General features: G+C 37.4%; 4 protein-coding genes and 2 non-coding genes across 8 annotated transcripts in view; 4 read left to right on the forward strand and 2 right to left on the reverse strand.

Annotated features, from left to right (window-relative positions):
- LOC111484204 (cleavage and polyadenylation specificity factor subunit 3-II) overlaps window positions 1–5,428 on the reverse strand; it is a 14,242-nt gene extending 8,814 nt beyond the window's left edge. For 2 of the 3 annotated variants that reach the window (XR_002718464.1, XM_023130704.1), the window contains exons 1-6: window positions 5,126–5,428; window positions 4,868–5,045; window positions 4,697–4,769; window positions 3,841–3,958; window positions 2,917–2,990; window positions 1,609–1,745 (exon numbers count right to left, since the gene is read on the reverse strand). Coding sequence is in view for 2 of the 3 variants with exons in the window: in XM_023130704.1 (XP_022986472.1) it covers window positions 1,609–1,745; window positions 2,917–2,990; window positions 3,841–3,958; window positions 4,697–4,769; window positions 4,868–5,045; window positions 5,126–5,150 (605 nt within the window). In the remaining variant the exon portion in view is untranslated. The remainder of the gene's footprint in view (window positions 1–1,608; window positions 1,746–2,916; window positions 2,991–3,840; window positions 3,959–4,696; window positions 4,770–4,867; window positions 5,046–5,125) is intronic. The other variant, XM_023130706.1, reaches the window with a different exon arrangement.
- A 2,851-nt stretch (window positions 5,429–8,279) lies between these two features.
- LOC111484611 lies at window positions 8,280–8,401 on the forward strand. Its single transcript, XR_002718537.1, has one exon. It is a non-coding gene; the product is annotated as a small nucleolar RNA SNORD14 (small nucleolar RNA).
- A 121-nt stretch (window positions 8,402–8,522) lies between these two features.
- Window positions 8,523–8,646, forward strand: LOC111484613. The gene has a single exon (XR_002718539.1). It is a non-coding gene; the product is annotated as a small nucleolar RNA SNORD14 (small nucleolar RNA).
- A 1,545-nt stretch (window positions 8,647–10,191) lies between these two features.
- LOC111484224 (cytochrome P450 89A2-like) lies at window positions 10,192–12,108 on the forward strand. The gene has a single exon (XM_023130737.1). It carries the CDS (start codon window positions 10,227–10,229, stop codon window positions 11,769–11,771), a length of 1,545 nt encoding a protein of 514 aa, XP_022986505.1. The 5' UTR covers window positions 10,192–10,226; the 3' UTR covers window positions 11,772–12,108.
- Window positions 12,109–15,332: 3,224 nt separating this feature from the next.
- Window positions 15,333–24,052, forward strand: LOC111484219 (cytochrome P450 89A2-like). The gene is made up of 2 exons (XM_023130731.1): window positions 15,333–16,965; window positions 24,000–24,052. The coding sequence occupies exon 1, from the start codon at window positions 15,388–15,390 to the stop codon at window positions 16,954–16,956; it is 1,569 nt and encodes a 522-aa protein (XP_022986499.1). The 5' UTR covers window positions 15,333–15,387; the 3' UTR covers window positions 16,957–16,965; window positions 24,000–24,052.
- A 751-nt stretch (window positions 24,053–24,803) lies between these two features.
- LOC111484223 (cytochrome P450 89A2-like) lies at window positions 24,804–26,616 on the reverse strand. Its single transcript, XM_023130736.1, has one exon. The coding sequence runs from the start codon at window positions 26,535–26,537 to the stop codon at window positions 24,993–24,995; it is 1,545 nt and encodes a 514-aa protein (XP_022986504.1). The 5' UTR covers window positions 26,538–26,616; the 3' UTR covers window positions 24,804–24,992.
- Between the last annotated feature and the right edge of the window lie 663 nt (window positions 26,617–27,279).

Raw genomic sequence — 27,279 nt, forward strand, 5'->3', positions numbered from 1 at the left:
AAAAAAAAAAAAAAAAAAAAAACTTCCCCAATTGAATATAAGAGTGCTTAACTTGTAGTTGCAAAAGAGAGAGACATTTCTATACCAAGATCAAACCCAAAAATTCCCCAATTTGGATCTTGTTTATTGATTTTGGCATTTCTTGGCTGCTACTCTCTTGACCCTTCATAGCTTGGTAACTTTTTGAAGGTTCATCTTATTTACCCCTTGGACAATTGAGTTGGACAATTGAGTTGGACAATCTTCCCACTTGTAGTCAATATTGGGATTGCCTTGTTCTTGATTTTGTAAGCCACTTTATTCTATTGTTTCTCCTGGAAACCTTTTCATAAAATCTTCTACATCACTTGAAAATTCAGGTTCTTATAAAAATTAATAAATAAATAAAGAATCATGGTGCCTGAATAGGTGAGGCAACCGCCCTTCTATCATTTGGAAAGCATGATCATGACCTTGGGTGGTATCTTCCACAGTTGTTGACCTCTTACGATCACGCCCTTGAATGGTATCTTCCACAGTTGTTGACCTCTTCTTGATTGGTTAACCTTGAATCTTGCATCACAGATTTCTAGTAGTTGTTGGTCGGAAAGTTGTTCTATTTATATCACCATTGTACCCAAGATCCGTCAAATGTCTTCTACTGCCATCTGCAAGTGTCCTAAGGTGCCTCCAACCGACAGCAAGCAGTTGGTTGTGGTCTTTGGAGAGAGAACTTCAGGTGGATTAGGTTAGGAATCTACTTCTTGTGCCCTACTTGAATGAACTACACTTCCAAACAATCAAGCCTTGGGGAGTAGGAGGTCTAGTATCAATTTGGTGCAAACCAAATAGAAGAAAAATATTTTATCTTTTTGTTGACAACTTAAGAAAAAAAAGGAACTAGTATTTAGTTCTACAAGTCAAGCCCGACCACCAGCTATAAATCGAACAAACAACCTACAAAGCCACGGCTAGTTCTTCAAAATACTTCATGAACCGTCAAACTAATGCCCAATTAACTACTAACTAAACCATTCATTGACAAATACAAACAAAAGCCTGGAAGTAAAAAAAAAAAAAAAAAATCCAGCACTTAAGATATGGACTACATCAGGACCAGTTGAGTTTCATCTACATTTACAACCCAACCTAATGATAGTATCAAAACCCCATTTATTTTTAGTCCAATCTCAACCCATTTGACGTAGCCCTTCATTATGACCGTCATTCTTTTTCATGTACAGCATGCAAATAGATCATAGGTGTATGATTTTATTACAATATGCTTCTTTCCTTAATGATCGTTTAATTCCTTGTATTTGATGTGCCTAAGGGATTATTTAAAATTTTCATTACCCATGTTCTCTTTTAAGTACAAAAGGTTCTTTTGTCCTATTTTTTGAGTTCAACAGCGTGAGAATGGATATTCGAACCAAATACTTAGGAAGATCAAAAAATTGAAACCACAACTTTCTTGCCAAAGTTAGATGATGGATTCAATGTTATGATACAACTTCCCCCTTACAGAGAGAGAAATCAAGGGTTGGAAGAAATTGTTTTCATAGCTGAAGGTTAAAAGAGTGCACAACCAACACTATAGCAAGTAAAATAGTTCTTTGAACTTCTTACTCTGTTATAAGAAGGTCTAATTGCATTCGATCTATTTGAGCTGCTCCAAGATGTCTATCAGGTGTCATATTATAATCTCCTGTGTATACCATAGCAGCATCTCCAACTTTAGCATAAAACATGGCAGCTCCTAAAACCTTAAGAACATGATTAAAATATAAATATGCACATTCCACATTACAGTTGTGTTGATGGACAAAGTTCGTGAGAAGCAACAAGAAAAAGCTTTGAGCATAAGTCAAGTAAGGAAAAACAGTAGGCACAACGATGTAGAAATATTAAGAACTAAGTTCACAACTCTGGGTGATAATTCAAGCATAAGTTGCTTGTGGGTTATATTTAAACTGGGGATAAAGGTACGACACAATTTGGGGTTCCACAAATTGCAAAATAGTTGATTGATAAATAGATGCATAAACACAGCAAGCAACTAATTACTGGATTCATGCATGCCCATATACGATGCAAAAGAAATTCCATTTAAAAAGCACATACAAATAATAATTTAGAATTTTTCGTTTGAACTACCATTTGTTTGACACATCAGATAGAATTAGGTATATCAATATGACAAACTCAAACTACTATACATCCTTAGCAAAGTTACCCCTCTCATTTACGTCTATTAACTTTTTGTGAAATAAATACCTTATGTCCAAAATGTGCATTCACGTTCACTTACAAAAATATTCTAAGGAAACTAAATAGAATTCCAGAGAATGCACAGACTTCAGAATTATGTAAATTTTTTTATTTGGAAGAGTTCATTGAGCTTCCAGATCTGCCTACCAACTGAAAAACTATATTAAAATAATAATAAAAAAAATAGAAAAAATAAAAAATAAATAAAAAATAAAAAATAAAAAAAAACTAGAGGGGAAACAATAAACCAAAAAAAGAGGAAATTAGTAGAGAAAAATAAAAATAATATCATCATTGACAAATTTCAAATTGAAAATACAGGAGAATTTTAATATGGAGGAGATGAATTAAAACCAATAAGTGTATGCAGTTTAAAGGCCAGAGGACTAGGGAGGTTACAAAAACCCCAATAACCTATAAAGGTTGCTATCGTTACTGTTATAGCATTTACATAAGTGCACATATTGTTGCGTAAACACAAAGAGAGAGAGAGAAAAGCTTAATAACATTATGAAAGTCAAGTTGAATAATGAAACAAGGATGAAATTAAGCAACAACACATGGGACATGTCTACCACGGATGACGAAGATTGTCAGCCAGCTTTAAATGAAGCTATACCAGGAGATGCAAGATAAGAATACTAAATATATCAAATGAGGCCTTACATGTCCAGCATAGTAAGCACGAATTTGAAGATCTTCATCAACCTGTATAGTCTGCTTCAAATCCACAGGTATAACTGCAGGTGAATCAAGATCAATGACAGATAATCTTAAGATACTGAAGAAAAATAATGGATCAGCAATTGATGTACATCAAATATATGAATAAAAAAATAAGAGGTACCCACAGAAGCTTAATTGTTAAGCCATACACAACTATCAATAGTGCAGTCTAAAACGCAATCTGAGCAAGAACGATCATCAAATGAAGCAAATAGGTACAAACATAAATGATGAACAAGTAGTTAAACACGAAGGGCAAGGATCTCATAAAATAGCAGTTTTCCATGTTCAGTCAAAGGTTTTTCCTTCTACACTATGTTTGTAAGGTAGAAAGAAAACAAGCAAAAAGAAAAAAAGGAACAAGTTTCATTTAATAAGAAATATATTAAAAATAAGAGGTACACAAGCAGTCCAAATCCAAAAGTATTTGGAATAAGACAAAAGGTACAAAGCAAGGCCAAGTAAACCAAGAACAGAAATCATACCCTAAAGAGAGCTAACTATACAATGTAATGACGTATGTAACATTATCATTGATGAAAAAAGTTGTGAGAACATAGTATCTAAGGCATTGGTGAAGGCACTGGGTTAAAAAAGGGAAGGTTCATCTAGAACCCCACAAAATTGGATGGGAAAAGGAAGGAAACAAAATAATTATCACAACATAGTTGTAATATCTACATTGTATGAGAGATAAGCAACATGGACGTGTGTAACATCCTCCTAATGGATCACAGCACTTTGATTCTTCAACCGTTTCAAAAAAGAGAGATAATGCTTATACTTTGATCACCTAAACAATCACATTTCCAAACAAGAGAGACTAGTTGCATACTACTTATGATCTTGACATAATTCAGTTACCTTTTTTCATGCACTCCATAATATGATCATTACTAAATTGCTCTGCTTCACCCCTTCGGTCAACCATCACTTTCCGGTAGTCCTCCAACATTAAAGGAGCTAATGCCATTGTTGGAAACTGCAGCCGACGGGAAGTAAAGAGAGCTTCAATGTCTATATCAACGTGTAAGAAAATAAAATTGACAATAAACTTCATTATAGGACTAAAGAGTCTAAAATTTTTTGTTTTTTTTGGTAACAAATCACGCTTTCCTAGAGAGATGAAAGAATATACAAAGGCACACAAAAAAAGGTAACTATAGGAAATTACTTCAATCTAAAAAACAATACCAAGCTCATAATACCAAAAAGCCAAAAAAACAATGTCAAGCACATAATTACAAAAAGATCTCGTGACTGACGCCCACAATGATGCATTAAACATAGAAACCTCCCAAACACCCTCACCTGACCTCTCCACCTCTCTAAAAGTTCCATTGTTCCTACCAATCCAAAAGACTCAAAAAATAGCAAAGAAGCTAGCATGTCAAAAAAAATTTACCCTTCTCCCTAAAAGTAGAACTCAGAAGCACCTCCTCCACCTGAGACATGGATTCAAATTTTTCCAACCATACTTTGTATGAGCTCTTTTCCTTCCAAAGTTTTTTTTGTACCTCTGAATTTAGGTATAGGAAAGAAAGCTATACATGAATTCAAAATCTATCCAACCATAATCCGTGTGCTTTTTTCTTCTGTATTTTCATTTTATTTTTTGGGTGACTTCATACAAAATTTTATATGCAAAAAACAATCTAACATGGCCATGGTGAAACCAAAAGACAAACATCTATGAGCATGTGTATTAGGTGATATTTACCGTCATGTAAATGGGTCCATTATAGCCACAAACTTCAGTGAAGTATGGAAGAGCACCTATATGGTCCAGGTGACTGCAAATTAGCAAAGAAAAGACAAATAAAAACAAAGCATTGTAATGTAATGTAACAGAGATTTATCGATTACTATAGCAAACAAAAAAACATCATACAAGTGTGTAATGATGACACAGGAGAGAACAGTATTGTAATCGCGAGATGCAGAGATGCGAGAGAAATCAGGATATCGACGATGGTCGAGATAGCCCATATGCATGCCGCAATCAAACATAATTCGCTTTCCATTGATTGTGACGACCACACAACTCTTCCCAACTTCTTGCCCAGCGCCTAAAAGACGATAAAGACTAAAATCAACGTTGGAAACCGTAATTGGATAAAGAATACATATGAAAAAGCTAAGGAATTACCAAGAACGAGACAATCGATGGTCATTGCAGTAGTCCTTCAACTCAGATAAACTTCTACACAATGCCAGCCCTCACCCGAGCGAAGAGAGACCAGGAGGCCAGAGCATAAAAAGACGTCAGCGGTAAGAGTGAAGAAAAAACGGCGACTGCGGCACTGAGGGAGAGACGCGACAGCGACTGTAAGGGAAAAAGAGCCGAGTGAAGATTGAGGAGGGAGAGGGAGGGTAGCCACCAGGCGAGTGCTCTGAGAGCAGCGAGCGACGTGTTCCGTGCAGCGGCGGCGCCAACGGGGCGGGTGGCGGGGTGTTGAATGTGAGATTGGGTTTAAAAAGTAAATGGTTATCAAATTTATTTATGTTTTTTAGAAATGGCAAAACATTATTGAATACTAAAAATATTAAATTATAAACTAAATAAAAAATAATAATATAATATATATATATATATATATATATATATATATATATATATATATATATAATTAATGGATAAAAATAACAACAAAATTAATATATTAGGGTGCTAAAATTGTTTAAGGTCCGCTCTGAACTCTAGTTTTTAATTTTTTTTTTTATAATCTTTTTCTTTTAATTATTTAATTAAAAATTAATTTAAATAGATAATCAAATATCAGTTTAACAACGTAATTAGTACATACTTTATAGCTTCGGTACAAATTATTTAGTTCGATATACTAAATAACTCTCTAAATTATACGACTTCATATTTAATAATTTCACTCAACGCCCCTTAAAATATTCATAAACTCCAAATATGTGTAGATACTTAATGGCATCGACAATAATTTAGGGGTCGTTTGATTGGAGTAACATTTTTAAAGTGGTAAGTTGCAATTTAGCTAATGTTTATTATAAGACTCATGAGAATGAGAGTTCCGGTCTGATCATAGATTACTCTAAGATTTATTTTCAACACTAATAGCTAAGACTTTGGAGATTAAAATAAAAGTTGTTTCCTCATCCACAGTAGCTCAAATGAGTGTACACACCTTTAGTCTAGTCCCACGTCTCGACCCAGCAATGTTCCAACTCATATCCCTCTGTATCGTGTTTGGGCAATCTGTAACCCACCCGCCCATCACTTGAGGGCCAACCCGAATGTCCAGTTGCGACCTTCCACATGTGGCATGCATGCCAACCATCCCTCAAATGCTTGTTTTGAGTTCGTTTTGACATTTTTAGACCATTTACTACTTTTTTTTTTTTTTTTACTCTAGAAGTGCATGCCAACCGTCCCTCAACTGCTTGTTTTGAGTTTGTTTTGACATTTTTAGACCATTTACTACCTTTTTTTTACTCTCGAGAATGATGACTCTTTAAACCTATGAGACTTACGCGCTAGCCAACTTTGCCACCACCCCTTACTACGGTGATGTGTATGTATTATTAATCAAGAGATTAAATGTTCGAATCATCCAAAAAGTATATGACACAAATAGAAAGAAAAAAAAGATTAAATGGGGTGAGAGAGGCTCGAACTCTCGACCTCAGGATGACTCTTTAAAACAATGAGACCTATATGCTGGTCAACTATGCCACCACCCCTTACTACAGAGATTTGTATGTATTGTTGATTAAGAGATTAAATGTTTGAATCACACCCCTTACTATGATATGTATGCATTATTCATGAAGAGATTAAATGTTCAAATCAACGTGTGAATCCGAAAAGTATGTGACACAAAAAGAAAAAAAATGATTAAATGTTCGAATCAACTTGACCTCAAGATGACTTATGAGACTTACGTGCTAGCCAACTACACCACCATCCTTTACTATGGTAATTTGAATGTATCATCAATCAAGTGATTAAATGTTCAACTGGGGTGAGAGAGAGACTCAAACTCTCAACCTCACGATGACTTATGAGACCTACGCGCTAGCCAACTGCACCACCACCCCTTACTATGATAATTTGTATGTATCATCGATCAAGAGGTGAAAATGAAGCCGAAAAGTATATTAAAAATGACAAAAGTTTCATTTGAAAGCTATATAAAGTCAAACGTGTTGTCTTTGTACCATTAGTTAATTTTTTATAACGCATTTTATTTATCTCTGATAAATAATAAAGTAATCGTTGTCGTTTTTCGATAATTTTACGTAGACCTCTTTAAGATAAATAGTCTTTTTTGTGCAATTCGAAATGGGAAGTAACTACTTGAAATTCAACGGATCTTCGATTTTCTTTTTGAGAAATAACTAAACTGAATGAATTCCTTCTTTCGTTGTTTTATAAATTATTATTGATAAGTAATAATAATGTACTAATTTTAATTTGATTACGAATTTCTATTTTTTTTTTATGTTTGATATTTTAAATTTAAAGGTTAGTTGACATAAATATAATAAAAATAAAATTATGATATAAATATAATATAATAAAACAAAATATTGTGTGGGATTAATATATATATATATATATATATTATTATTATTTTAAAATTTAGCTTTTTTTAAAAAGGTAAGTTATTTAGTTATTTTTTAAAATTCAAAATTTAAGAGGTCGTCGTCTCTTAATTCTTCCCCGTTTTGTTAGGTTGAGGCCCAGCCCAGCCGCTGCGCCAATGAAATCAAGAAAAACCCTAAAACTGTCGAAGACGAGAAACCCTAATTCACCCGTCGTGCCCTATAAACTCACATTTCGATCTTGTTTATCCACATCGTCTTGGTTTTCATCTCCACAGCTTTTATGATTTTGGTGCAACTTTTACTCTTCGGCATGTTGTTGAGTTTTCAAATCTTCATCTTTCTGGTTTCAACTTCGATTCTTATCTTCTGTTTAATCTTTTTGATGGTCGATGTGATGCTATGACGAGGCTAATTCTATGGACTAGAGTTTCTGATCTGGGTACAATTCCCGGTATCTGATTGATATACCCTTGGCTGTCTGAGCACTCTTGAATTTTGTTGATTTGCGGTGTCAGTTACTTGACTTGTTTTGATGTTTTGTTGAATTGCTTGTTCGATTTTGTGTCCTTACGATGATATTTCAAATAATTTGAGCGGATTTGATTGAGATTTTACTACCAATCTTCTCATTGCTACACACAGTGATGCCAATTTTACATTTCCTTTTTTCTTGAAGCTGATTTGTATCTGTATTTTATGACATTCACCATTTGAAATTGTGTTGACAATGATGATATCTGTAAGGCTTGTTTCTCAAAACATTCGCAGTGGCCGCCTAAGAGCTTTCGCCTTCGCCGGGCTTGAGAGCTAGTGCTGCTTTATCCTTCCTTGGATGTCTGAGTCTCCTCTTTAAATGCTTCCCACTTCGATTAATTACAACTGGGTTTTTTTCATGAGCTTCTTGGAGTGTGGTTTCCCATCCTTTTTAGATGTTTATTTCATTTTCTTATCTTGTTCAACTTATATGTTAATGATGACAATTCCAAAGGCTTGTTTCTCAAAACATTCGCAGTGGCCGCCTAAGAGCTTTCGCCTTCGCCAGGCTTGAGAGCTAATGCTGCTATATTCCTTCCTTGGATGTCTGAATCCCTTTTTTGATCAAGCTTCTTTCCTCTTTCCCTGTTTTCGTTCTTTGGGATATCCTGTATGGAGTATATATTGAAGGTCCGTTTTCTTCAATTGAATTCCTTCTTTCCCCTTAGTTTTATGTTTCTGGGTGCTTGGGTTCTTGTAAAGAATTCTATTGTATGGAAGTCTGTATGTTTTAAAATTATGTTTTTGAACTTTCACTCATTATCTTTAGTTTTCATAAGTTGAATACTTGAATGCATTACTCTGTGAATTTCCCAACTTTTTGTGCAGGTCTTACTGAAATAAACACAAATAAAATGGAGCTTTTAGAGAGAAATAGAGGTGAAAATAACCTAATTTTAAGTAACAAACACTTAAAAATTACAGATGTGCTGGATTAAGAGTGGACATTGGCTCCGCGTGCATCGATAGTCTTTTGACTGTGCCACCATCAGCTCATTTGATAGCTTGATGATGTTGCTGCGCCCAAATATGATCCCCCGCGGCCCTTTTTGAATTGTAGCGTGTTGGGGGGTTCCGGGGTTTGGGGTTTACGAAGTAGTGGACGGATCAATCAGTGTAGGACCATTGTTTGCCAACCGTGGTTTTTCAGCCATAACCGAGCACACACGAGGCAAGCTTCTCACGATTTTTTCTCCAGTGTGGGTCACATCACCAGTTGCGGTCGCTCGGATTTGTTTCCTTGCTAGGCCTCTTGTGTTTAGCCATGGCTCTCCTAGTGCTATTGCTTCTCTCTAAAGCTAAATTGAAATGGTCAGTGACATTCATTGTGTCCGAGTAGAAGGCCTGATGAGCTGCATGTACTCATGTCACAATCCACCGACGATTGTTAGCCTTAAGAACACACACAATTTAGCTGGTTAGACCAGCTAAACAAATATATATGAGGAATGGATCAAAAGATGTAGAAAGACAAGTATTATTGGTAATGGTATACATTGATTGTTAAGAAAAGAACTTACCCTACTTGTGCTTAGATCAGCTAAATAAGCAATTTACGTGTTCCATTTGAGAACTTGTGATTAATTTTGGTTGCTCAATCTTCTAGAAACTCTCTTGCTTTTGAGTGGTTGAAAAAATAACCCAAGTAAGGAATTATTCCACATTTTGGATATGTTATTTTCCCCATTTTTTTTAATGTGAAATCAATCAATTGTCAATATGAGGAAAAATTTTCCTAGGTATTCCATCTTTTTATTAATGAGGAAAAATTTCCCTAGTTATTCCATGGTAATGAGATGAATTTACCCTTAATATGTGATGTCGAACGTAATATGTGATGTCGAACGTAATATGTGATGTCGAACGTAATATGTGATATTTGTCAATCTTCAAACGATGACTACTTCAAATTGATCAAAGAGAATGAAAGTAATTTTCCTTGAGTAAGCTATCTATATTTGTTGAGATTATTTAAGTTATATCGATTAGATTACTTTAAGTTTTTATAAAGGATATATTATTGAATAAGATGAATTAAAATATTTTTAAAAATGTTAAAAGGGTATTTTTGAAAATTTTGGTGGGATTTGCTTTTATAAGTTTGATTCAACAATCTCAAATACACAAAAAAAGAAATGGAGATTTGGTTCATCATCCTCGTCTCCCTCTGCATCAGCTATCTTCTAAGCTCCATTTTTAGCCATTTCGGAAGCTCCACCAAGCTCCCACCAGGCCCTCCTTCAATCCCCATCATCTCCACTTTCCTATGGCTCCGCACATCGCCTCTCCAATTGGAGTCTTACCTCCGCACCGCCGTCGCCAAATACGGCCCCATCGTCACCCTCCGCATTGGCTCTCGCATCTCCATCTTCATAGCCGACCGCACCATTGCCCACAACGCCCTCCTCCAACACGGCGCTCTCTTCGCCGACCGCCCACCACCTCCTCCTTTGACCAAAATTCTCTTCAGCAACCAGCACAGCATCCACTCCGCTCCTTACGGTCCACTCTGGCGCCTACTCCGCCGCAATCTCACTTCCCAAATCCTCCATCCTTCCCGTGTCAGGTCCTACGCTCCTGCTCGCAAGTGGGTTTTGGATATTCTTCTTAAACGCCTTCACTCCCACTCTGAATCGGGAACTCCCGTCTGTGTTGTTGATCATTTTCAGTACGCCATGTTCTGTTTGCTGGTGCTAATGTGCTTTGGGGATAAACTCGACGAACCCAAAATCAAAGAAGTGGAGAATGTGCAGCGTACGATGCTGCTAAGTCTTAGTCGATTTGGTCTCCTCAATTCATCGCCTAAATTGACAAAGATTTTCCTTCCAAAACGCTGGGAGGAGTTTCTCCAACTAAGAAAGGACCAAGAGAGAGTCATAATCCCCTTAATCGAAGCAAGAAGGAAGGCCAAGCAAAACAGAGGAAACAGAGAAGAAAACAGAGAAGGTAAAGAAGAAGATGAAGATTTCGTGTTGTCGTATGTGGACACACTTCTCGAATTACGCCACCCCGAAGAGGAAAATAGAAAGATAACAGACGGCGAAATGGTCAGTCTATGCTCGGAATTCCTCACTGGCGGCATCGATACCACTGCCACGACCATGCCATGGATAATGGCGAATTTGGTGAAATACCCAGAAATCCAACACAAGATTTTTGCAGAGATGAAAGGAGTAATGGGGGATGGAACATCGGAGGAGGTGAAGGAGGAGGATTTGGGGAAACTTCCATATCTGAAAGCAGTGGTTTTAGAAGGATTAAGAAGACACCCACCAGGGCTTTTCCTAGAAGCACGAGGGGTGAAAGAGGATATAGAATTCGAAAACTACGTGATACCCAAGAACGCGACTGTAAATTTCATGGCGACGGAGATGGGTCGGGGTGCAGATGTATGGGAAGATCCGATGGCGTTTAAGCCGGAGAGGTTCATGGGAGGAGGGGCGGCGGCGTTTGATGTAACGGGGAGCAGAGAGATAAAGATGATGCCGTTCGGAGCAGGGAGGAGGATGTGTCCGGGATATGGTTTGGGGATTCTTCATTTGGAATATTACTTAGCGAATATGATATGGAGGTTTGAATGGAAGGCTGTGGATGGTGACGATGTTGATCTGTCGGAGAAGATGGAGTTTACCGTTGTGATGAAAAACCCTCTGAAAGCCACCATAAGTCCCAGGTTTTGAATTTGTGAGCTGAATTAGTGTGCGTTCATAGTGAGAAATGTTCTGACTGGTTATATTGAAAAAATTAGAGTAACTATTTTAAATAAAGGATAATAAACCAACAAAAATTATTAGTTGGAAATAGGTCCGGACACATTTTCTAAATGGAATCCCATTTAAAATAATAAGTGGAGAATTTCGAGAGAATGTGGAACAAAATAGGTGACAGAGATGGGAACAAGGAAGGCTTTCGAGACATTATGTTTCAAGCATCTTAATTTCATGGGTATCTAATGAAACTTTGAACCAAACTGTCCTTCGTTTAAACGATTCAAAAAGTTAAAAATGGTTCTAAAGATGGTTCTAAAGATGCTACAAACACGTCTTGTTAGAAAGAAAATCCTAATGATTAATGAACATATCATAGAACATGTCATGATGAAATAACAATTTTTAAATAATAATATGGGCTCCATGCTCCTTACACCCTGACGTATATAGCTCGATCTCCGATCATGTGGTTGCTCGATCTGTGTCTCCACTTGGTCTTCTTCGTCTGTGAAGGGGTTTGTCACAATTTTCTTCATTGAGCATCAATTGGTTGGGCATTTCGCTTTTGGTACAACAATTGGTATTTGGGTACAACAGGGTGTGATCGATTTTACTTTCAATACAACAATTATTATCAGAACATTGTTGTTGTGACATCGAAACCCCTGCGACAATAGAAGGAGTGGAGATTAGCGAAGCACAACAAAAAACAATTGCAAACCAAAAGCTTAAAGACAAGAGAGCACAACTCTTAAGCTCTTAGGAAAGAGTTTGAAGTCGTGCGGATGAAAGAGAACAAGATTGTTGATGCATATTTTGCTAGAACTCTCACCATTGCAAATAAGATGAAAATTCATGGCGAAAACACGAAACAAGTGGGGATTATTGAAAAAATCTTGAGATCTTTGACCTTAAGATTTGATTATGTTATATATTCGATTGAAGTTATACAATAATAGAAGCGGCGAAAGAGGAGATGATCGAGCTCGTAGAATTTTTTGAGGAAGAGGCAGACATCCATTCAACAAAACTACAGTTGAGTGTTATAAGTGTCATTAGTTAGAACATTTTAGATATGAGTGTTCTCAATAGGAGAAGGAAGCAAATTATGCTGATATTGATGAGAAAGAAGAAATGTTCTTGATGTCATATGTGGAGCTCAACCAACCAACGAGGGAAGATGTTTGGTTCCTTGATTCAGGGTGTAGCAATCATATGTGTGCAAACAAGGATTGCATATGCAGTGCTTGCACGGTGGGAAAGCAACATAGGGATGCATTTCCAAAGATATGTTTATGGATAGCAATACACAGGCTACAATTGGTACATGCAGACATTTGCGAACCCATCAAACAGAGCCTTTACTATCTTCAAAAATTACAAAAATCTTGTTGAGAAGAGACTGAAGTTTTTATTTATTGTCTACGCACATATAAGGGTGGAGAGTTCATCTCTCACGGGTTCAATATTTTTTTGGCAAAACTAATAATATTAGTAGACAACTTACTACAACCTACATTTCCCAACAAAATGGTGTAGCTGAGCATAAGAACAGAACAATCAGGAACATGGTTAAAAGTATATTATTAGAGAAGCAAGTTTCAAAGAATTTTAGGGCCAAAAGCAATAAACTGACATGCACATGTTCAACAGAAGTCCTATAGTGGTAGTGAAAGATATGACTCCTGAGGAGGCTTGGAGTGTCGTAAAACATAATGTTGATTATTTTTAGCTTTTGGATGTACAAACCATGTTCCTATATCAGACGATAATAGAAAGAAGTTAGATGATAAAAGTTTTCAGTGTGTGCTTCTAGGGATGAGTGAAGAGTCTAAAGACTCTATGATTCAGTGTCCAAGAAAATAGTTGTAAGCAACGATTTGATTTTTGAAGGAAATAAGTGTTGAAATTGGATGAAAGTAACCGAAGAAGCTAGACTTGATACCATCGAATGGGAAGATAGTAATACAGAAGGAAGTGAACATGATCAAAGTGAGGAAGAATTGATCAAAGTGAGGAAGAATTTGAAGAGAAGATGGTAGAAGAAGAGGAAGTTAGTGAGTCACTAACTTTATAAAGTGAACATGTCCTCTTTAGGCTTTCCCTTTCGGGCTTCCCCTCAAGGCTTTAAAACGCGTCTGGGAAGGTTTCCACACCTTTATAAAGGGTCTTTTGTTCTCCTTCCGAACCAATGTGGGACATCACATTGAGATTTTGGATTAGGATTCGAAATACGGATTCGACTTTGCAGCATGATCTAAGATCACATTAATTATTCCTCGTTTCTAGTGAAGACTATCTACGTAAGGCAACACAAGTCCTTCCAGCATGCTTTATACTCACTAACATGCATTTTTCCAGTAAAGTATACGAAGTTCTTATGATTGAACACAAGAAAGAAGATGCACCTTTGTAGGATAGGTAATGACTTTCAATTCTTTTAAGCATTTCTTAATCATCCTATCATCAAAATCGCTCTCATTTGAATGTGGTCTTGATTTTCTTACCTATCCTGTACTTGAGTGATAGCGTCAAGAAATGAAGAACGGATGGAAAGAGGTACAAAAACAAATATTATTGCTACTGGTATACATGGATGGTTAAAAAACAATTTACGTGTTCCATTTGAAACTCTCTTGTTTTGGAAGTGCTGAATATGACCAACATGTTATTAAGTAATAATTCGAGATTTTGACCTTATCTCTATGGTCATGAGATGAGACTACCCTTAAGAATACGAGCGATGAAGCTGACAAACAGATGTTGAATTGACAACAAAATACGTGATAGTTGTCAATAATCCCGACACGCTCCTTAGATTTATTTATAGCCCTCAAGGAGCCGTATGAGGTGAAAATCTCATGTACGGTTCTGTAATAGCTCTTCAAACGGCAATTACTATTGAGAACAGACTTCAAACTCCAAATTGATAGAGGAGAAAGATTCTAACTAAGGAACTAAAGGTAATTATATCAGTAAAGGGTTGCTTATTATTACAGTTACTTAGCGTGGTAGATAAGAGCTATGTTCGCTCATTTATTGAATACGATGAATTAAAACTTTTGTTTTCTTCTCCAAAACATTGAGTTTTCTTTATTTTCTAATCAATCTCATTGGTCGTGTTCTATAACTAAAAACACACCACTTAGCTTTTCCTCAACAAAACCAAACAAAAATGTCACAAATCAAATCTTATAGATTACATCCATTTTTACTCATACATGATATGATATTAAAATTTAACCCGTCAAGCACATTTTTTCACAGCTTTATCTATGGAACTCAACAACAATATGAAAATTTTTCTTTAGACAAACGGTCAACCAGGCGGAGTTATATCTCAACGAGCTTTGGTCTTAAATACTAGGTTAAGTTATAAAAGTAGTCCTATACATTATCATATAATTTAAAAAATATTCTTATTTTGACCGAATTACGATATTACTCTTCATTTTTCATGAATGTTTCAAAATGGGACGAGTTGGAATATACATACATATTACTTGCATATATATCTATATATATATATGTTATATGTGGGTATGAGTATTTTGATTGGATTCAACAAAAATAACAAGCAGAGAAAATGGCGATGTGGTTTATCATCGTCGTCTCCCTCTGCATCAGCTATGTTCTAAGCTCCATTTTAAGCCATTTTCGAAGCTCCACAAAGCTTCCACCAGGCCCTCCTTCAATCCCCATCATCTCCACTTTCCTATGGCTCCGCACATCCAATCTCCAATTGGAGTCTTACCTTCGCACCGCTGTCGCCAAATATGGCCCCATCGTCACCCTCCGCAGAGGCTCTCGCCTCTCCATCTTCATCGCCGACCACTCAATTGCCCACAAGATCCTCGTCCAAAACGGTGCTCAGTTTTCCGGCCGACCACCGGCGCAACCCGTTAGCAAGCTCTTAACCAGTAACCAACACAGTATCAGCTCTGCCTCTTACGGCCCACTCTGGCGCCTCCTCCGCCGCAATCTCACTTCCCAAATCCTTCAATCTTCTCGGGTTAAGTCCTATAATCGAGCTCGCAAGTGGGTTTTGGATATTCTTATTAATCGGCTTGTTTCTCATTCGAAATCTGACACTCCCGTTACCGTCATCGATCATTTTCACTACGCCATGTTTTGTTTGTTGGTGTTGATGTGCTTTGGGGATAGGCTTGACGAATCCCATATCAGGGAAATCATGGACGTAGAGCGAGCGGTTGTATTGAGTTTTGAGCGTTTCAATGTTCTCAATTTCTGGCCTAAATTCACCAAGTTTTTGCTCCGAAAACGCTGGCAGACGCTTCTCCAACTAAGAAAGAACCAAGAGGATGTCATAATTCCATTGATTGAAGCTCGGCGGAAGGCCAATCAAAACAGAGTAAACAGAGCAAACAGAGCAAACAGAGCCGAAACTGAAGAAGAAAAAGAAGAATTCGTGGTGTCATATGCGGACACACTTCTCGATTTGGAGATACCCGACGAGGAAAATAGAAAGCTTACCAATGAGGAGATTGTGACCATATGCTCGGAATTTCTCAACGCCGGCACCGACACCACGTCGACGGCCCTGCAATGGATAATGGCGAATTTAGTGAAATACCCAGAAATCCAACACAAGCTTTTTGCAGAGATAAAAGGAGTAATGGGGGATGGAACAGGGGAGGAGGTGAAGGAAGAGGATTTGCGGAAGGTTCCATATCTGAAAGCGGTGGTTTTGGAAGGATTAAGAAGACACCCACCAGGGCATTTCGTGTTACCACACGCAGTGAAAGAAGAAACAGAGTTGGAAAATTACGTGATACCAAAGGATGGGACGGTAGATTTCATGGTGGCGGAGATGGGTTGGGATCCAAAAGTGTGGGAAGATCCGGCGACGTTTATGCCGGAGCGGTTCATGAAAGGAGGGAAAGAAGAAGCAGAAGTGGCGGAGTTTGATATAACAGGGAGCAAGGAGATAAAGATGATGCCGTTTGGAGCAGGGAGGAGGATATGCCCAGGATTTGGTCTGGCGATTCTTCATTTGGAGTATTTCCTTGCTAATTTGGTTTGGCGGTCGGAATGGAAGGCCGTGGAGGGAGACGAAGTTGATCTGTCGGAGAAGTTAGAGCTTACGGTTGTCATGAAAAAGCCTCTGAAGGCAAGAATCCATTCCCGGGGATAATTTGAGTTTACTTATTTGCCATAAGTAACTGTCATAATTTAGTGCAACTTATTTCGAATTTAAATAAGTTATTGTAATATATGATATTGGTAATCATTTAATATTTGAAGACTATATCAGTTTGAAAATATATTTCAGATATTTATAATTAGTTAAATTTGATTTGTAGTATATTTTATTTTATTTTCAAGATTTAGTCCGTAGATATTAGTTAATATCTTGTATCCTATTTAAAGGTGGTGAATATCAAGATTGAACCTTCCATCCCAATTTTATTTATTCTTAAATATGTATTCTTTTAGTTGAGTAATAATATTTTATTATCTATTCACACTTTTGAGTGGTAGATATTGTATCTGTTGGTATCAGAGCAAGTTAGTGACAAGAGTTTGATATTATTACTCAAAGGAGATGAAGGGTGGAACTGCTCCTGGGTGTAGTTATGGAAAAGCTTATTGGCAATAACTATAGTTATTGGAAGTTATGTATGGAAGCTTATCTACAATGGCAAGATTTGTAGAATTTAATTGGGGTGATATATAGAAATTCCAGCAGATACTCCACCGAATATAGAATTAAGCCGACAATGGGAGAACAAATGTGGAAAAGCCTAATTTACCTTGGGAACTTTGATTAACAAGGAATATATTGATCATGTTTGTGATTTAAAGTCACCAAAGCAAGTATGAGAAACACTTCAAAAGTTGTTCACTAAGAAAAATACTGCTCGATTGCAATTTCTAGAGAATGAACTAGCTATGTTAACTCAAGATAATTTTTCTATTGAAGAATATTTCTTGAAAGTGAAAAATCTGTGTTCTGAAATTTTAGAATTAGATGCTGTGGAGCCAGTGAGTGATGCTCGATTACGGCTTAATCTCATTCGTGGATTACAAAAAGATTTTATACCCTTTATTTCCTCAATACATGGGTGGGCAAGTAAGCCTTCACAGTTATTGAATTGAAAAATCTTCTTTCCAATTTGGAAGCCTTCATTAAGCAAATGACTAGCAAAATGAGCTTTCCCTAAAGTCGAAGGTGTGTTGTATGTCAAAGATTAAAGGAGACAGAATTTTCATTCAAAACCTTCATCAAGCAATGAGAATCAACTCAGAAATGAGAAGTCGTCAAAGAAGTCATTTAAAGCTTGTTATAGATGTGGAAAACCTGGTCATTTTAAACAAGATTGTCAGGTGAAAGTGGTGTGTTATCGTTGCGGAAAGTCAGACCATATCAAGCCAAATTACTGAGTTAAAATGCAAGAATCAGAAGTAAATGTTGTACATGAAAGTAAAAGTTCTTCCAATCCAATTTGGGAACACGACTTAACCACTGAGATTCTTGACCAGCCAACAAATGTGACTTCAGCTGTACACCAAGATGATGTCTCTGCAAATGCTCATGCCTTTATAGACTACAATAAAGAATGAATTGTCGATTCTGGCTGCTCTCATCATGCAACTGGAAACGAAACTCTTCTATTAGACGTTCGTCCACATTGTCAAAAGAAGGTCATTGTGACAGCTGATAATTCAATGCATCCTCTGACGAAAGAAGGAGATTTGAATGATGAGAGTGTTCTACTCAAGGACGTTTATCATGTTCCTGGTTTGAAGAAAAATCTTGCTTCTGTATCACAAATAACAGATTTAGGAAGGTATGTTCTTTTTTGTCCTAAAGATGTTCAAATACTCTCTAATGTGAAACATGTTGATGCTCATATCCAGTTTTATGGAAAAAGAAAAGAATCTTTGTATGTTTCATAAGCTAGTGATGAATATATCAAGAAAGTTGGTCATAATGCAAGCTCAACTCGTTGGCATGCTCGTTTCGGTCAGGTGGGTTTTCAGTTGTTGTAGAAAATATCCCCAAAAAAACTTCTTGATGGTGTTCCTGACTTTAAAGATATTCAGCATGATGAGGTTTGTCCAGGCTGCCAATATGACAAATCTCATCGTCTTTCTTTCACAAGCTCAAAGAGTAGAGCTTCAACAGTATTGGAATTGATTCATTCTGATCTTTTGGGACCGATGCGAACAATAAGCTATACCGGCCTTCATTACGTGATGGTGTTTGTGGATGATTGTAAGAGCCGTACAACTGGCAATAAGTGAGGAGAGAGAAATGCCAGTTGTACTACTCTTTAAGGTAAAAAAAAACGCATGGAGAAAAGAGAAAAGAGAAAAGAAGAAAGAAGAAAGAAGAAAGAAAAGAAAAAAAAAAAAAGAAGAAAGAAGAAGAAGTCAGAGGAGAAGGTGGAGCGGTGGAGATGAACGACGAAGCTTGAAGCGTTCGTTAGAAACGGTGGGCCGAATGGTTGAGGAAGGGAGAACGTCGACGGTAAGTCCTAGTGGTGTGATTTTCGTTGTTTTCCAAAACCCTAAAACATTTCACAGGATCGATATGCCTAGGTTATTGTCAAGGGAAGTTGGTGAGTCCTTGTGAAGAAGAAGATATGGGGTGTCGAGAGAAAAGAAAGATCAAGAAGAAGGTGGGAAGAAGAGGCCGAAAACTGAGGGGGCACGACTCGACCCGACCCAACCCACATGTACAGAACCGAAACTCGATTTGTTTTCCCATTTCACACCATCTGATTTGTCTTTAATCAGATTTATGTACTTGACTCACACATTCCATAAATGCCTTATTATAAGAAAATTTCAAGCTTAGTCAAGAGGACACTTGAAGACTCGATAAAGTTTTGGGAAGTTTACGATGAGTAAGTAACCATCTAGAGCAAGTTTTTTAGTAATTGCTTGTAGGAGTCGATTTGAATTTGTGGCCAAACAATTTAGTAAGGTATTTAGAAATGGATAAAGTTAGTTCATGAAAGTGGTACTTCGATAATGTGTGTGGTTGTACTTTGGTTGTCGTTATGGTTATATAGTTTCGTTGGCATGAATGTGAAATTTCGTATAGGCATATGAAATGATATGTTTTTATGTTGAGCTAGATGGTTATTATGGTTATTATTGACTTAGCATGGCGACGTGTTGTTGTCGTGGTTCTTTGTTAGACATTGGGCATGCGGCATGGGGCTTGGGTAGCCCATTGTGGGAGTTTGATCATTTATTAGGTGCTAGTTATTATAAGTTATGAAGCACATAATGACAATGTACCGTTTTTGTAGTCACCCACAAGGGGTTGAGGGTAATCATAGTATATTACTGTGTTAACACGTCAGAGGTGCTTAGTGGGACGAGCCATGGCCTTTTACTGATCCAGCCGAGCGACATAGTGACAGGTAGTTACTGTTCCTAAGACAGGTAGTTTTACTGATCTAAGCCGACAAGGGCGTAAGATAGGTAGTGAATGACCCGGCCTAGCGAGACACATTGGCAGGTAGTTACTGATCTTAGGAACAGTTAGATGTTGCCAGGTACCACTAGGTCTCTGACTAGTGACTATTGGAGCTCAAAACTTAAGATCCGGTGAATAGGGCTAAGTTCGACAAGAGCTTACGAGTAAGTTGCTTACTGTGTATTGTTTATATACTCATTCTGTGTTGTTTGCTATTTTTTTTCAGGAGAAAAGTAGATCTGGGTCGGTGGTGGGGACGTGTGGAGTCGTACAGCTGCAGAAGGGGGCCCTTAGATTGAGTCCTCTTCTCCCATGTCGTTTTGGTTATGATTTTGACGTTTTTGGAAAACTTGCGAAATTTTGTAACCGGTTCTTTTTATGTGATCCCGCGGATTTTTTTTTTCTTTTCATTATGTGTTTTGTAGCATTTTTTTTTTTTTTTTGAAATGTATATCACCAACTTTTTACTTTTAGTCCCCGGTTCAAACTACAATTTTTTTTTAGTTATGTGTTTAGTATTTTTTTTGAAATGTATATCAGGCAACTTTTAATTTTAGTCTCGTGTTCAAACTAAATAAGTACTGAAAAGTTTTTTTTTCTACTCTTGAGTCCACGTGGCGCCGGTGATTCGGTATTTTCGAAGATTGGTCGTTACAATGATTTCTCTCACTTCAGTTGGGTATAATTCTTAGAACACAAAAGTGAAGTTTTTCAAAGTTTATTTAGTTTAAGCATGCTATGGAAAAAGAATTTAAATTGAAAATCAAGTGCTTGCGTAATGATAATGGAGGCAAATTTCTTTCAAATGATTTTATGGAATATTGCAAGGAGCATGAGATTTCCAGGAACTCCGCAACAAAATGGGGTTGTTGAGCGCAAGTTAGCTCATTTTACATTAGTTTGCTTGTCTTGGCTACATGCGAGGAGTCTTCTAAGAGAGATATCATACCATTGTGGAGACCTGTTATTACTAACAGGAATGTGTCACACCGTACGGTTTGAAAAGTATAATCATTGTAACCTTACAGCTTGAATGTGTCGCACCGCATAGTTTTTAAAGTATAATTGTTGTAACCTTAGAGCTTGAACGTGTCACACATCATAGTTTGAAAAGTACAATCGTTGTAACCTTACACCTTGATCGTGTCACATTGCATAGTTTGAAAATTACAATTGTTATGACCTTATTTTATTATTATTTTTTAGAGTACGGGTCATGTTTAGCTAAAACTAATAACTTTGTCACTTAAAATCTATTTAAACATGACGATATTTCACACTTAAAAAAATGAATTCTATGATTATGTTGTTTTATTCAATTTAATAATGGAGTTCAATCACGGTGCATGATTATACTATGTACGTTGGCTTTTGATTAAAATAAAGTTCATTTGAAATAAATTTTGTAGAATTGAGTACTCTCATTTTTGAACTGATGGTTGGTAGTGGTTTGTTTTGAGCTCGATTTGTTCCCTATTTATTATTGCGAGTGAAGGACTTTTAGGGTCATCTCGTGAAAATCTTTGTCTCCTTCCTCTCCGACATCAATGTCATCTTAATCCTTCAATGACCGTTGACGGAGATGACAAGTTTGGCTATGACTAGTTTATTGTATTCCTGAGTGTTGCTCTTCACATCATTGCTTTTCCTTCTTCTCTCGTACATTTTAGTAAAACTCAAACTCCTCACCACAGAAGTCGGTGAAACAACCATGGTCGTAACCACTACTAGCATCGTCGTTGCATGGATTTGTGCATTTGTAATAAAAACATTCTTAGTCAAAGTCAATTGAGGGGAAATTTTCCCTTAAAGCCACGGTACGAGTCCATGAATGTCCTATGACTGCATAAGAGGAAAAAAATGAGAGAGAGAGTTGAGAGAATTTGAAGAGAGAAGGAAGAAAGAGCTGCTCGAAATCTCACCGGACCACTGCTGGAAATCGCTTCCAACCACGATCTATTTGCAAGAACTCTTTTCTTGGAACGATAGATAGGTTTGAGAGGTTGGAGTCCTATCCTGTTAAGAAAATCCTGAATTCATAAGGTAAGATTTTGAGGGATTTTTCTCATATTCGAGCCTTTATCTTGCGAATTGAGATTTAATATTTTGATATGTTTATCTAGGGAGGATGCTCCACAGATTCCATGAAGGAGCTTGGCTGAAATCTTGGACCTAGGGCGAAACTTTGGAGAGTGAGGTGTTGGAGTTAAAATCCATGAAAAAAAATATCATGACGTAGTCGGGATTGGGATCTTCAACTTTGCTGAAGAAATTGTCTTGATTTGAGTTAAAAATCGAAAGATATAAAAATGTAAATTTCAAGAAAACCTAATAGGATTCTATGTTTACGACTATAAGGAGGAGAGAAAATTTCATTGAGCCACGTGTCAACTGTTGCGAAGAGATTCGCATTCAGCCAGGCAAGGGACATGCGTTGCTTGCTGCGTTGAGCAACATGTCAAATGCTGAACGGAGCAACGCGACTCGAGCCGAAGAGAGACGCAACTTCTGTAACACTAATTCGACTCACGGGGTTCGACCCGAACTGATCCATTACTCGAGACCAAACCGGACTCGACCTACAGTTCAAAGGAAACTAAATCTAACAGACCTAATCGAATCGACTAGAACCGATCCAACGACTCGCATTTGCAAAACTCGCCTGCTTGTGGTACTCACGCATGACAGCTGCGAGTAGGTGCCTCCCTAAGCGCGTGAGGGACCTAATTGAAGAAAATCACTATTTTTGGACACCCTATATGTGTGGAAATGTTAGACAAAAGAGCAGAGTCTGACTGATGCAATTATATTTTATATTTATGTTATATATATATGTTTAATTCATGCTGAAAGGTGGATGAGAATTGTGATATGCGCTCCAGGTGCTTGATGGATGTTATCGCTTTGTTGAGCAGGTGTGTTTATTTTGCATGAATTTTGTATGATGATTCTAGATAATTATTGTGTGCACACAAAGATAATTCTAATGAACTAGTATCATGTTAAGACCAGGAATTCGTGGTTAGGTTGACTAGTTAATCTAATGATGTTTCACACTGATATTCAAGTAATGGATATGAATACGAATTCAATAGAACCATAGACAATAGTTATGAAGCTAACTTTTTTCTATTTGCCCATAACATCATCTCCTTCGTTTCTCTAACGCTCAAAGTCTATTGTACCATAGACTTGACCTGGAAGCACTTTCAGCAATAACAACCATGTTTATACACCTGCAATAATGTATATGTTTCCAAATTTTATGTCACGTTACCATCTACTACCATTCACAATCTTCTATGAACTCTTTTCAAACTCTGATATATAACCTATTCCAACCGACCAACAAAGATCAGATTCTTATTGAGATTTAAAAATATATCTAACCTCTTCAATATCTACTAATATTCAACTCCAAAGTCTGGTTGTGGTTGTCAGTCGATACACATTTTCGAAATTTCTAAATCTGAAATTTTGAAATAACTCTATGCTCTCAAAGACAAATGTAAAGATACACTTTAATCAATAATCTAGGATGTAATTGTACTATCTAGGCGAAGAATTAGAGCGTCTCTAACATCTACTGAATTTACAAAATCATTATCACCTCCAAAATTTGTGATTATGTTTCTTCTTTGATTCATGATTCAATTGGTCTTGCGATTCTTCTTTGGTTTGATCCATTCTAGAAGATAATTATGTGGGTAAACGATCGAGTGTGTGGTGGCTATTTTGAGTTCACTTATTTTGAAATTTAATAAACCTATATGTGTGGTCATGCTAAGTTTCCATTAAAGCTTGAATATGTCACACCACACAACTTAAAAAGTACACACAACACCATTTGAAAAATATAACTCTATGACACATGACCTATAGCCTTATTTTATTATTGTTTTTTATAGTTCATGTCATATTTAGGCCACTTAAAATCTACTATTATTACGTGATACATGACGATGATTTCATACTTATAAATCCGAAGAAATATACTTTAAATTGAGTGTATTAGGTCTTTGGAGATATAAAAAAAGGTGTCAAAAGCCTAAAAGAGCACATTAGTCCAAGCCTATGTGCTCGAGCCCTGAATTTGTTATGTACTCGAACCCTAAATTTGCTCGAGCCCTAAATTTCTCTCTATCTTTAATTCAAGTATTGGAGTGTGTATCCGACAAACATTCCAAATGAAATGGTATTTTGTAAATGTGAAAAGTAAATAAAAAATTAAATATTAAAAAAGAAAAAAAAGATAAAATTTTAATTAATATGTAGCACCATACTATTGGGCCAAGTGGCTCGAGGGTAGCCAAATATATTATTGGTGATAAAGAGAAGTTGATTTAAAGTATGGTAGGAGAGGCTAAAATGGAATCTTTTCCTAGCTTGTGCTCGAATCTTCTAATGATGATGCACACTAGGTAATCGTTCGCTTGGTGCTATATCATAAGCACATCGGAGATGATCTGTTCCATACTTAATTCTCCAAAAGATGATATACACTACGTAATCGACCGCTTGGTATTACATTATAAGTACATCGAGAATGACCTGAACTATATTCAATTCTTCTAAAGATAATACACACTAGGTAGGATTATTTGGTGCTACATCATAAACACATTGAGAATGACCGATAGCATATTCAATTCTTCTAAAGATGATATCTACTAGATAACCGACGGATGGGTGTTACATGATATTATTTTATTTTATACATAGGGAGGAGGGCAAATTCACCTGGGATGAATGTTGGCTTTGAGAGGCTTATCCATCACCACCGTGAACTCCGCCTTCTCCGACAGATCGACGCCGTCGCCCTCCACCACCTTCCATTCAAACCTCCAAACCAGATTGGCTATGAAATACTCCAAATGAAGAATTGCCAGACCGAATCCTGGGCACATCCTCCTCCCTGCGCCGAACGGCATCATCTTTATCTCCTTGCTCCCTGTTATATCAAACCCTGCCACTTCTTCTTCTTCCCCGCCCTTCATGAACCTCTCCGGCTTGAACGCCATCGGCTCTTCCCACACTTCCGGATCCCAACCCATCTCCGCCACCATGAAATTTACAGTTCCGTTCTTTGGTATCACGTAATTCTCCAACACCGTGTCTTCTTTCACTGCGTGTGGTAACACGAAATGCCCTGGTGGGTGTCTTCTTAATCCTTCTAAAACCACAGCTCTCAGATATGGAAGCTTCCCCAAATCCTCTTCCTTCACCTCCTCCCCTGTTCCATCCCCCATTACTCCTTTCATCTCTGCAAAAAGCTTGTGTTGGATTTCTGGGTATTTCACTAAATTCGCCATTATCCACTGCAAGGCCGTGGACGTCGTGTCGGTGCCGGCGTTGAGGAATTCCGAGCATATGGTCACAATCTCCTCATCGGTAAGCTTTCTATTGTCCTCGTCGGGAAGCTCCAAATCGAGGAGTGTGTCCACATATGACACCACGAAATCTTCTTCAGTTTCGGCTCTGCTTTCTCTGTTTACTCTGTTTTGGTTGGCCTTCCTTCTTGCTTCAATCAAAGGGATGATGACTTTCTCCTGATTTCTTCTGATTTCGAAGAACGCCTCCCAGCGCTTACGGAGCAAAATCTTCGTCAATTTCGGCCAGAAATTAAGGACGTTGAAACGGCGAAAGCTCAACAGCATAGCTCGGTGTACGTTTTCAATTTCATGAATCTGGGGTTCCTCAAGCTTATCCCCAAAGCACATCAACACCAACAAACAGAACATAGCGTAATGAAAATGATCGATGACGGTAACGGGAGTTTCAGATTTCGAATGAGAAACAAGCCGATTAAGAAGAATATCCAAAACCCACTTGCGAGCTCGATTATAGGACTTAACCCGAGAAGGATGAAGGATTTGGAAAGTGAGATTGCGACGTAGGAGGCGCCAGAGTGGGCCGTAAGAGGCGGAGCTGATGTTGTGTTGGTTGCTGGAGATGATCTTGCTCATGGGTGGAGCCGGTGGACGGTCGGCGAAGAGAGCACCGTTTTGGAGGAGGGCTTTATGAGCAATAGAGCGGTCGGAGATAAAGATGGTGGGGCGGTTGCCGATGCGGAGGGTGACGACGGGGCCATATTTGGCGGCGAAACTGCGGAGGAGAGATTCAATTTGGAGAGGCGATTGGCGGAGCCACAGGAAAGTTGTGATGATGGGTATTGAAGGAGGGCCTGGTGGGAGATTGGTGGAGCTTTGGAAATGGGTAAAAATGGAGGTTAGAAGAGAGCAGACGCAGAGGGAGACGATGGCGACGAACCAAATCTCCATTTTTTTTGTGTGTTGGAGATTGAGCGGCCAATTCAATCAGAAACCCATACGCTATATATGTCAGGGAAGCAGCTTGGAGCCCACGTTTTATTATTATTATTATTTTTATTATTTCAAAATTATTATTACTTCATAATTGTTTTTCAAAAATTGATTTTTTTTCCTAAAGATTCAAACCTGTGATATTTTCCTCGTTCTGGGCAGAAGCGAAACAAATATACTTACAATACCAATGAACAGAATTATATACTTACAACACCATAAGTGGTTCGGAGAGAAGAGGTTCCTCTACATCCACGGGTAGCAACCGATCACTAATCAAACAAAACGTTTCTAGGTGAATACTTCACTATCACACTACAAAAACTTTCACCAATATGTCACTCAAAAAATAGGATGTGACACACAAAACTCCCCCAAATCCGGATACCACTTGTTAGGAATGGAGGGAGAAATCTCTCATTCTATTCTCGAATAAAATTAGCTATTACCTATTATGTAACATTACATAATCAAATCTCCAATATAACTAGTAGGACTAAATCTCATTCAAATAACCAAATCAAAATTAATCAAAATAATCAATCAGATCAGAGCTTATGATAATTTACAACAATCTCATAAGATCTTAAGTACACGTTGCCACCATCTCAAAAGAATTTTCTTTTTCTTTGTAAACTCATTTATAACCAATTTCTTTCTTACCTTTGTTAAGTTGTACCAAATCTCAAGGTTGATTTAA

Source organism: Cucurbita maxima, unplaced genomic scaffold (genome assembly GCF_002738345.1).
Source record: "Cucurbita maxima cultivar Rimu unplaced genomic scaffold, Cmax_1.0 Cma_Scf00009, whole genome shotgun sequence".
Classification (NCBI taxonomy): domain Eukaryota; kingdom Viridiplantae; phylum Streptophyta; class Magnoliopsida; order Cucurbitales; family Cucurbitaceae; genus Cucurbita; species Cucurbita maxima.